The sequence below is a fragment of the Hypomesus transpacificus genome, chromosome 5, assembly GCF_021917145.1.
Source record: "Hypomesus transpacificus isolate Combined female chromosome 5, fHypTra1, whole genome shotgun sequence".
Taxonomy (NCBI): Eukaryota; Metazoa; Chordata; class Actinopteri; order Osmeriformes; family Osmeridae; genus Hypomesus; species Hypomesus transpacificus.
This window is the reverse complement of record NC_061064.1, coordinates 2,457,958-2,468,736: the sequence shown is the minus strand read 5'-3', so window position 1 is coordinate 2,468,736 and position 10,779 is coordinate 2,457,958. Positions and strand designations below refer to the sequence as shown.

The following is a 10,779-nucleotide window of genomic DNA, read 5'->3' as shown; positions in this document are numbered from 1 at the left end:
CTGCAATCTCATGTTGTTGGTTAACTCTGTGCGTATCTAAATTATAATAGCAGCTTTTGCATCTGTAACCCCCCCCCCCCTTCAACAAATCATCACAATAATGCAATGTAATGATAATCATATTTAATTTAGCAGCCAGGGTAATTTGAGCCTGTGATTTTGATCTCCTGTCAAACCCTGTACCACTGACCTATGCTCAGTGCATTTAATAGTCTATATCTTGAAGACCACTGAGTACGAGTTTTTTTTTTTACCATAAACGCCCTGTCCTATATGTGATTTTGTAATTGGTGGACTTACTACAAATAATAATATGATTGCATCATTAATATGATGTAGCGTAGCCCAACCAACTGGGCCACATGATACATGGATGGGCATGCATATAAAACGTATATTAGCGTCATCTACTGGTAGGCTACATGGGTGAATTTTAAACGTCGCTGAAAAATGACGTTGGCTTGCGCACTGCTCATGCGCTTATGATCTCCGCTAATTATGGATGGATGGACTCGGTTGTCAAAATTTCTAGTGAGGCGTTATTATGTTTTGGTGTGTTGGACCTATGACATTAATTACGTAAATATATAGCTTGCATGTAAATACGATGTAAGATTATGTAGCTAGCTAGCTATTTATAATTGATACCCAGCTAACCCCCAATCTGCAATAGATACCAACGTTCGCTTTGTTTACATACACAATGTACAGTAGCTACCAGTTTATGATAACACTATCTTGATCAATTATTAAGACAAGCGAAAGTGGGATTTTTGCTTTGTTGTAGTTAGACAGTAAAAACATTCTACCACGTATTTAGCAACTGAATTTAATTTCACTAGTTATCCGAACTGTCTGTGAAAACGAGTAAGGTTTGCTAGCTAGCCATCTTAAACCCTACCCTAGCATCTGCGGTCCCAGTCGCAAATGGTTGCGCTAAGCCATAGCTAGCGTGCTAGCTCACTTTCTTATCTATCATCCTCTAATTGAATAATCAAAGCGGACCTGCAGAAATATTATTTTAATCGTTGCTAAACAGGGTAAAGTGTTGAAAACGAGACGCCAGTGCTGAGTTTCCAAGGGACGAGGACGTTGGGGAGGCCAACATCAGTAATCCAGTCGACATGAAGGGGTGAGAAACGAAACAGATATAGTAAAGAGATACATACTAAGAGAGAGAGAGATGTACTTTATTCATACCTAATGTGTTACATTATTACCATACCTATTACATTATAGGATGTAGCTATTACTATGTTTTTGGGGGGATCATGGTTGATGGTAAAATGCAGAATTTAAATGGACCCATCAAAGGTCCAAGATAACAAACGACCATCAAACCAACATACCTCTGCTACATATATAAATACATTCAAACAGCGTGCTTAAATACTCTTGCAAGCCACCTGTCAGTCGGTGTTACCTGTTTAGGTTACGGCTGACATGTTTGTGTTGCAGGCATCAGAAAACCCTGGAAGATGATGATGAGGATGTTCCTGTCATCGAAGAGGGTAAGAACTCAACCCTTACAACAAAACCAACCTTTTATCTTTTGGGGAATGTTTCGTGCCCGTGTTGCATCTGTGTGAATAATATAACAATGTCGTATTATTATGATTTTTTTTAACTCTTCTTTTGATATGATTTCGGCTAAATTGACTCTTCTTGTAATCGTTTTTCTCTAGGGCTTTGTCTAAACTTTATGACCTTTACTTGTGAGTTACTCTGTTTGTTAGGGTGAATTGTTTTATTTATCCTGGTGGCAGCCTCTTGCTGTTGTCACAAATCAAATCCAAATGTATTTGTATAGCCCTTTTTACAAGCAATGTCACAGAGGGCTTTACGTACACCCTCAACCAACCTAAACCCTCAAGGAAGACCAGGAAAAACTCCCAGAAAAACTCACTAGTGGAGGAAAGAAAATGGAAGAGACAGACTGTTGATGACTGTTGATCAAACACTGTTGATGTAGCTGGCAGGGAACTGGTTAGACTGGCTCAGCGAGGGACTCAGCAAGCTGCTCAGCCATCTTGCTTCCCATATATTTCAAGGTGCTGTTGCAACAGCGGATGATCCAAGCGCCATCACCACCATCCAATCAGCCGCAACCTTCTCCTCGGACCAGCCAATCAAATACCTGTTCAAAACGGAGGGAGCCGGAGGGCAGGTAGGAGAGAGGGACCCTCCCCCAGGGCATGCAGGAGAGAGGTAGCCTATCCTACTTAAAAACAAAAGAAGAAGAAGAAGAAGGGAGATAAACAAGTAAAAAATGACACGATTTTACGATACAGCTGTACTGACCTTTGACCTTGGTGGTTCAGGTGACCTACCGGGTGATCCAGGTGTCAGACGGACAGATGGAGGGACAGACGGATGGAGCCTCTGCTGTGAGCGTGGTCACGGGCTTCCCTGCCACCTCTCAGGCGGTGACACAGGTGCAACACAACGATGACACGCCCACACACAAACGCATACACGCACACACACAAACGCATACACGTACACACACTTTGTGAGCGGTACAGTCGGGGTGTCTCATGTTCTCTTGTGTGTGTGTCAGGCTGTGTTCTCCCAGTCGGACGGCCTGGAGGGGGAAGGATCGGAGACTCACTATTACTACCCCGCTACCATCACTGACGCTACGCAGGCTGCCATGGTGACCAACGTCCAGGCTGCCGACTCCATGCTCACTCAGAACGCGCCCGCCGGTGAGAGAACCAGGTTGTGACATCACGGTGCTAAGTCATCACGCTGTTCTGGAGCTTTTGATCCACAGTCTCACGCTCTTATCTGCAAACCTTCCCTCGATGTCTCCCCAGGTCAGCTGTACGTGATGATGTCACCCCAGGAAGTTCTGACCGGAGCAAACCAGAGGTCTGTAACACCCTGAAAACTCCTCAATAATCCTCAATAATCACAATGTACACATAACACACATAAGAGGTGCAGGGAGTGATTTGAACGTGGAACCTCTTGAACTGCAGTCAAAAGCTCTACCACTGCGCTACACCCATCCTCATTCATGAAGGTAGAATGGCAGCGGGTCCGTAAAAAGTCTTAAATCACTTTTCCTAAAAATAAGGCCTTAAAAGGTATTACATTGTCTTAAATTCAGATTGGATGGGTCATAATTTTTTTGGTGTCATATCACTGTGAAAATGCAGGCAATCTGTCCTGCTAGGACGAATATTCTTTTTGTAGGCTATATGCGCTGCGTTGTCTATGGTTAGGTCAGAGCATAGCCCACTGCGCATATTTTGATGACGTAAAGCATCAGCAATACAGGTACTACAGCAATGGTTGATAGCCACTCAACTTAGAAACATGGGGAAATGAAAGTTCAATTACAAATGGCTTGAAAAGAACGAGTATTCTTGGTTAAGGTTGGTGCCTGGAAATGCTTATAAAGCGAACTGCGTGTCGGAAGAATTTCAAACTTGGGACGATGGGGATCAGAGCGATAGAATCGCAAGTGCAGAGCAAAAAACACAGCGACTACCTAAAGGCACGCCGGCAGCCTGCAATTGCTAGTTTTTGCTCCACCATTTCCACTGCTAGCAACGATGTCAACGCTACAACACTGGATGTTACGATAGGAAATCCAGAGCCAACAATTCCATCTGACCTCTGAGCAGTTACACACATTTAGTCCATGTTCTTAAACTCAACCGATTATTGTCATTTTACTTTACTGTTCATTTTGAACAGACATCAGTGTGTTTATTTGGAAAGATTACTGTATATTTCCACTTTTGTATTTCCATCGTAAGTTTGGTCTTAAATTTAATTTAGAAGTAGTATTAAAAGGTCTTAAAAAGTCTTAAATTGAACTTGTTTTTACCTGTAGACACCCTGGTTGTATATTGTTGTTGGACTGTCGTTTGAATTCCTTCCTCTCATGTCCTACAGCAAGTCAGAGACGCCCCGCACTTCAAGAGACGACAAAAGACGAGCCCAACACAATGAAGGTGAACGAAGGTCCATTGATGCTGTGTGTGTGTGTGTGTGTGTGTGTATGTGTGTGTGTGTGTGTGTGGGGGGGGGGGGGGGGGAATGTCGCTTCTGCTTCAGGTCTTGACCCCCTCCTCTCTTTCTCTCGCTCTCTCTCTGTCCCTCTCTCTTTCTCTCGCCCTCTCTCTCTCTCTCCCTCCTCTCTTTCTCTCGCTCTCTCTCTGCCCCTAGTGGAACGTAGACGCAGAGATAAGATCAATAACTGGATCGTCCAGCTGTCTAAAACCATCCCAGACTGCACCCTGGACCCCACCAAGAACGGACAGGTAAATGTGACGAGAAGCCCTGCTTTCATTTAGAAATGAGATGCTTAGTTTTTATTTTCATCTGGTATGTTGGTTGTCTGTGAGTGTTTTAGCCTTTTCCGATTTTCCGTGGTTGTGTTGTGGTTCCTCATGGTTGTGCTGTTGTTCCCTTCACAGAGCAAAGGGGGAATCCTGTCCAAGGCGTGTGACTACATCCAGGAGTTGCGTCAGGGCAACGCCCGGCTGGGGGATGAACTGGAAGCCCTGGACAGACTGAGGATGGACAACCAGCTACTGAGACAAGAGGTGCTCCCGTCTAGACAACATTCTTATGGGATGGGCATTGCTTCTCTTGAACAGACAGGACTTAACTGTAGAATTAGTGGAGGGATTTATTGCTTTGCGTATTCTGTAGTGTTTGGCGCTGTCTAAACAAAGTTGGAATTATCCTGGAACAACTTCACAGGTTGATTTGTAACATTCTGCTTTTCTATGTCGCGTAGGTTGATGAGTGGAAAACAAAGAACCAGATGCTTCGGACCCAGTTGCGCCAGCATGGCATCGCGGGGGCAAGCGTGGAACCACAGTGAGCACAGCCCCGGGGTTAGGAGGACAGGGGGACCCATTTCAGTGCGACACTGGATGAAAAGCAGTTGGATCCAGATAGCTGATTCAAACAAATGTGAACTGTTGCTACCCTCAGAACTATGTCATTGTTGTTTTTACTCCACGCATCTTTATGGACACTTCCCCCAAACTCATGAACATTTTACACTAAGTGGAGACTGTAACATAACAGGAGTGATATGTTTTACTTATCGCTTTTTATTTTCAGTGTATCAAACCACTCGCAGCCTTTTTTTCACAGACAAGGATTGAAGTTGAAGCTTTTTATGTTTCTGGAGAGGTGAAGCTCGGATGACGAGGAATCCGAGGCTATGTCTCAGAAGTTCATGATAAATGAAAGTTGCAAGATCATCGTTAACTATCATGGTTTATTTCCATTTAGATTCAGTAGGATACATCTCCTGTTACAGAAGCATGAAAACATATTACTTCCCAACATCGGCTTTCATTTCTTTTGTGTTTGTGAAAGTTTTATTGCCGTTTTGCTATTAAATGCATTTGAAATACATTGTTAGTCTTTTTCATAACCATGAAAGAAGTGTTTACAGTCTCCGACTTTATGTATTTTTTGCTAAATACCTTGAATAATACTTGCATCAAGTTTAATTGGCAAACTATTTTAGGGAAGCGGTTTTAAGAATGATTACTCCCGGTTTCGTGACAATGAAACCGGTTAGGTTACTTCTCCAATTGGTCAATTGGTATCGTCATAATTCCCTACGTCACCAAGGTAATGCAGTGCGAGTTTCGAGGCCAGGCAAGAAAGCCTACTACAGGTGTTCACCTAATGCGGAAGGGCGGAAGTTATCAAACCTGTTGCGCTGTTCATTTGTTTCATCTGCGTGTTTTTAACTACACTGCAACACTGCATTTGTAGCCAAGTTTAGTTTTGGGACTTTGTACACGACATTTGGAACTTTTTGTACTTGAAAGCGACGGGGGAGGACATGTTTGTCAGCAAACTGGTTTCGGTGTTTCTTGTCTTCAGTTTGTCAGGTGAGTTCACCTTTTGTCGAATAAACAATATTGAACTATTATGTAGAAGAAGTGAATCAACAAATACTTTTCTTCACTGTTTGTAGAAACAAATTGTCTGATACATTTTCAAACAAACGAGCATTCTTAACTAACCTGTTTGTCTAACCACTACCGTACGTAGGTCTTAGGCCTTCTCTACCAAACAACTATAGACAAAAGACAATTGGAGCGTTTATTCTCCACAGCGGAAAGCTGTACTTTGACGATGTTTCCTTTTTTAAAGTCAGCTTGAACAAAAATTCAACAGATTTATTGAGCTCCCTAGCCTCCCTTATCTGCATGTTTCAGGTTGGTATTCCTCCCCCACCCCCGAAACTCGCATCGCAACCAGACAAACAAGGAAGTCTCCTCTGCTTTCGTTAAAAACACTTCTTAGTTCCATTGTGTCGGTCCAGGAACACCTCAACCACCATATCATCTGAGCGGATAATATACTGACCTGATTCCTGTGTAGTGCTATACCCGCTAGACCTCTAGGTATCTCTGAGTGGAGAAAGGAGGGCCCCATACATGAGAACATTTACCTAAAATGTGATTAATTCAAATTCAGTCTTTTATCCCATGCGACATGCAAATAGTGCATGTTAAGTATAGTCCCTTACCTCAATAGAAAAGGAAGAACTCTTGACAGGTGATTGTGAAATGAGCAGCACTTGTGTTGCACTGTTGGGAGTCACAGGCTAATCAAAGGAAGCTCAGCTGATATTGAGGATGTTTCTCAGGTTTATTTATCAATTGTTTCATGTTGATGCTGATTATCAAAGTGAATACCTCTCAAAGATTTTGAAGGTTGAGTGTTTTTATCCATAGCAACATAAAAAATATTGCAAATAGAAAGTACATTGGACTCTAGAAAACCTGCATGGGATTAAGCGTATCTGTAGTGTAGTCTGCTCATCACTAGAGCACAGAAACTGGTTTTAAAGTGTGAGGTGAAAAGTCCTTCAGTCCATGTTTACAAGTGCCCGTTAGTCAGCTGGCACAGTTCAACCTAGAGAAAACGGTGTCTCTCCACTCTTAAAGGACATAGAGGGCAGATGCCCTCACAGGGTTTGAGAAGTGGAGCATGAGATGTTTCCGTGGTAGTTTAGAGCAGATCATGTACTGAGGAACTGTTAATAGGTGGAGGTCTTAAACTGTTGTGTGGCTTTATATGAGATATTAATCGTGTCCTTTTTGTCGAGTTCATTTTCTAATGGTTGTTTATATCTCCACAGATGCAGCCTTTGATGTCACAACATCCACCCCAGATGTAAAGGTCAAAGAGAATGAGGGTATGGTTTACTCTGGAGTCAAGTATGCTCTGTGGCATTTGATATGGCTGCTTTGTCTAGTCATTGCCATGAATTAAATATGAAAGAAATAGTTTAGCAAATTGCTTCGAAAATGCTTGTGTCTCTTTAGTTCCTAGCTATGGATTGTTCCGGTTCCTGATCATCTGTCTTGTTTTCCTAAAGGTGCTGATCTGACCTGTAGCAACACGGCAGACTTTGGAGCAGATGCCAGGGTGGAGTGGAAGTTTAAGAACAAAGGCTCCACAGCTTATGTGATCTTTGATGGGAAACCGACCAGTACGTACAAACTCTGTTCTTGTGATGAGGAAAATGTCAGATGTGGGCTAATTTACATGTGAGTAGGTGGATAACGTGACCATTTTGTTTTCTTTCGGCGGAACCGAATGAACTGTAATATGAACATGACTAAACAAGTTTAGGAGAGCTTTTGGGACCAAAGGGCAGCACTGACATTCAACGAACATTCTGAAAAATAAACAAAAGTTGCTAAATATTGTATTCCCACTTGAGCGAGTAAAACAGATACAAACTAACATCGGCCAAAGGAAGGACTGTCGGACATAGGACTTTAAAATACCCTTTTTCAAATGTTTTCTCCTAACGTGATGTTGTGTTCTCCCATAGCTCCGTACGCAGGGAGAGTGACCAAATTCGATGGGAGAATCCGGTTCAGCAAAGTGACACGCCAGGACACTGGGGAGTATAGCTGTGAGGTGTCCGGTAATAGCCAGTATGGAGAAGCCAAAATCCAGCTGACTGTTTTAGGTAAGGCATCGCCCCTGCTCATAATCATTTAACTAAACCCCCTCTCCCCCCGTACTTCACTTCAGATAAAAGCATCTGCTAAATGAATCCGCTGCGTGCGTTTTGTGTGGTGCTTCCCTGCAGTTCCCCCGTCGGTGCCCACGTGTCGTGTGCCCTCCTCCGCCACCACTGGGGGCGCCGTGGTGCTGGCCTGCAACGACCCGGATGCCTCGCCCCCTGCCACCTACAAGTGGTACAAAAACGGCACCCCGCTCCCCGTGGATCCCAAGAAGTTCCCCGAGTTCAAGAACTTCACCTACTCGCTGAACCCTACCACAGGAAACCTGGTGAGGCCCTCCTCCTCCTCACCTTCCTCCTCCTCACCCTCCTCCTCCTCAGACTATCTTTTTTGTTCATTAATTTCTTTTGTCAACAGCAGGAAAGTGTGTGTGTGTGTGGTGGATAGATGGATGAATAGATGAAGATTTATTTATGAATGGCAAATGCTAATCGAAATGCTAGACCGCTTTTCCTCCTGATCAATATAAACATCTTAACTTTACCCACAATCCTCCAGGCGTTTCCGTCTGCTGCTCTGGTGGATTCTGCAGACTACTACTGCGAAGCTTCCAACATGGCGGGGCCCTCTCAAAGCTGCATGGCTAGGAAGATGGAAGTTCGTAAGTCAGCGCTTTTACTTTTCCTGTCCGGAGTGTTGGGCAACAAACCTTATTTCTTGTTTTTTTCCATCATCTGAAAGTGTTGCAGAAAGGAACTTAACATTTGATCCAGTGTTGATTCATGGTGTTACTCGGTCACCATTTTGACTTGATATCATTACTGGCACAGTTAAAACCAAGTATCTTGCTTTGGATAAAAGTGTCTTCTGAATGAAATGAAGGGTTTTAAAGTTGAGGTGTGCTTCTTGTTCTATGTCAGTTCAAGTCTGGGTTGTAAGTTTCTTTAATACTGAAACCTGCATGAGCCACTTATGTCATGCTCAAACAATGTGCTCTGTGATTCTATACAGTGATCCTATCCAGCTGGTTTATATGTAACCAGCCTGGCTGGGGTAGTGTGTGACTGTTGTCCTGTCTCTGTCCAGGGGACGTGAACACTGGAGGTATTGTTGCCGGGGTGATCGTAGCCCTCCTGGCGGTGGCCTTGTTGGTGTTTGGTCTCTGGTACGCCAATCGCAAAGGATACCTACCCAGTGAGTTCACCCCCCCTCCCCCTCCTGATCCAAACACTCAGTGTCTACTCTCTGTAGACTTTCTGTACGGTCCCGTTCATGTCTAAATTGGCCGATTGAAAGATGGTTGCCTGACTCGTTTTTGTGTTCTCCCCCCCCCCCCCTCTCTCCTTACAGAGAGGAGCGAAAGGTAAGACGAGTCCTCTTGTAGCTGGTGCATGCATGAGCTGATGGAGGGGCGTCTGGACCAGAGGGGTCTTGTTATACATGTTGGTTATGTGGACTAGTTGATGTCACTATGGGCCTCTGTCTGACTCTGTCTGACTCTGTCTGACGTTCACAGCAAACCCAAACCCTCGGTGGTCTACCAGCCCACGTCAGAGTACGGTGATGAGGAGGATGTAAGTATCACTTCTCACATTCTTCAGGGTTTATTTACCTTTCCATGTCTTCCTTTGGCCATGTTTAGAAAGCAGGAAGTGAAAGCTCCCCACATGTTCTAATGTAAGTAGTTTAATGAGTGTGGGGAAAGAAAAGCACCCTAAATAATATTACTAGAATTATTCAATTTCATCACTTTCCAATTCAATCTTGTACATTGCCGTAGCTCAGTGGTTAGAGCACTTGACTGCATTTGGATAAAAACGTCTGATAAACATGAACATTATTAACATTGAAAACCAGCAGGAGGGTATAATCTCTTATTTCTGCCTCAGGGTGGTGGTGGTGAGTTCAGACAGAAATCGTCCTTTGTGGTGTAGCCTGTCTGGTGCTGTTACATGGCAACGATGGACCCAGGACCACCCTTTGTATAAGCCTACTGCCTTTTCTCTGATCAGATAGTGTCTAATGTCATCTTTTAATAGTGTTTTATCTTATCTTCAAATGACCTGTATTAGCTTAAATGTGTTTTGATAGCCCAAGATGTTTTCTGCTTAAATATTGCTGTTCCCTGAGAAATTCAGAGTAACAGACGTAAACCATCCTTTCTTCCATTTTGTGAATACCTCAGATCTGTGTGATTTTGATCTTGTAAATGTGTGCTTCTTTTTAAGTTCAATTGTGAAATGGTTTGTTTACAATATCCATAGATAATTTTGTTTTAAAGATGGTTGTTGGTGTAGTGCATTATTTTATTAATGACATCTTTATTATTTGTGTGTGCTTGTAGATGTATATATCTTGATATTCTGGTTAGCTGGACCATAGCACTCACATTGAACACTGTTAATCTAAATTAAATTAATTATACAACCAAACATAGATAAACAACATAAAATGCAGTTTTAAATGGTCGAAGTCCATGTACATTAGTAGGCCTAGGCCATTTAAAATAGATTAGCCAACATTTAAATTGAAGGATTATGGAGGGTCGACACAGGCTATATAATAGTTTTTTTTAAATAAAATGTATTTTTCTCTTGATGTCTATTTTGCTTAAAATTGTGGTCCTTTCTTGTCGGTTTTAATCACACGCACACACACAACACCACACGGTGGCAAGCTGACGACGTCTATTTGTTATGCTTACGATAGTTTAAATAGGAAACTTTTCTTTTTTTTCTTATCGTATTATATTACGTTTTACTTGAGATGCGGAGGGCGCCTATGGGCATATTTGTGATTT

The 10,779-nt window shown here is 42.9% G+C and overlaps 2 protein-coding genes across 4 annotated transcripts; both read left to right on the top strand.

The window, feature by feature from the left end:
• Nucleotides 1–445: 445 nt before the first annotated feature.
• LOC124467892 (upstream stimulatory factor 1-like) lies at nt 446–5,391 on the top strand. Of its 3 annotated transcripts, none has more exons than XM_047020394.1 (11): nt 446–531; nt 1,040–1,132; nt 1,459–1,511; nt 2,052–2,167; nt 2,322–2,435; nt 2,561–2,708; nt 2,820–2,874; nt 3,910–3,968; nt 4,183–4,277; nt 4,434–4,562; nt 4,760–5,391. In XM_047020394.1, exons 2-11 carry the CDS (start codon nt 1,125–1,127, stop codon nt 4,844–4,846), a joined length of 864 nt encoding a protein of 287 aa, XP_046876350.1. In that variant the 5' UTR covers nt 446–531; nt 1,040–1,124; the 3' UTR covers nt 4,847–5,391. The 3 variants fall into 3 exon arrangements, with proteins under 3 accessions (XP_046876350.1, XP_046876348.1, XP_046876351.1); XM_047020392.1 differs by having other exon boundaries at nt 470–552; XM_047020395.1 differs by having other exon boundaries at nt 527–579.
• A 226-nt stretch (nt 5,392–5,617) lies between these two features.
• Nucleotides 5,618–10,583, top strand: f11r.1 (F11 receptor, tandem duplicate 1). The gene is made up of 10 exons (XM_047020391.1): nt 5,618–5,879; nt 7,139–7,195; nt 7,379–7,492; nt 7,841–7,981; nt 8,105–8,307; nt 8,538–8,640; nt 9,066–9,173; nt 9,330–9,342; nt 9,496–9,553; nt 9,869–10,583. Exons 1-10 carry the CDS (start codon nt 5,831–5,833, stop codon nt 9,911–9,913), a joined length of 891 nt encoding a protein of 296 aa, XP_046876347.1. The 5' UTR covers nt 5,618–5,830; the 3' UTR covers nt 9,914–10,583.
• The last annotated feature ends 196 nt before the right edge of the window (nt 10,584–10,779 follow it).

What these genes read in the sequence shown, in the direction of transcription:
- LOC124467892 (XM_047020394.1), top strand. An exon ending in CCTCTCAGGCGGTGACACAG is followed by an intron (nt 2,436 to 2,560) that starts GTGCAACACAAC and finishes TGTGTGTGTCAG; the next exon opens with GCTGTGTTCTCCCAGTCGGA. An exon ending in CTGACCGGAGCAAACCAGAG is followed by an intron (nt 2,875 to 3,909) that starts GTCTGTAACACC and finishes CATGTCCTACAG; the next exon opens with CAAGTCAGAGACGCCCCGCA.
- f11r.1 (XM_047020391.1), top strand. Translation starts at nt 5,831, where the DNA reads ATGTTTGTCAGCAAACTGGTTTCGGTGTTTCTTGTCTTCAGTTTGTCA. An exon ending in TCTTGTCTTCAGTTTGTCAG is followed by an intron (nt 5,880 to 7,138) that starts GTGAGTTCACCT and finishes ATATCTCCACAG; the next exon opens with ATGCAGCCTTTGATGTCACA. An exon ending in CTTTGATGGGAAACCGACCA is followed by an intron (nt 7,493 to 7,840) that starts GTACGTACAAAC and finishes GTTCTCCCATAG; the next exon opens with CTCCGTACGCAGGGAGAGTG.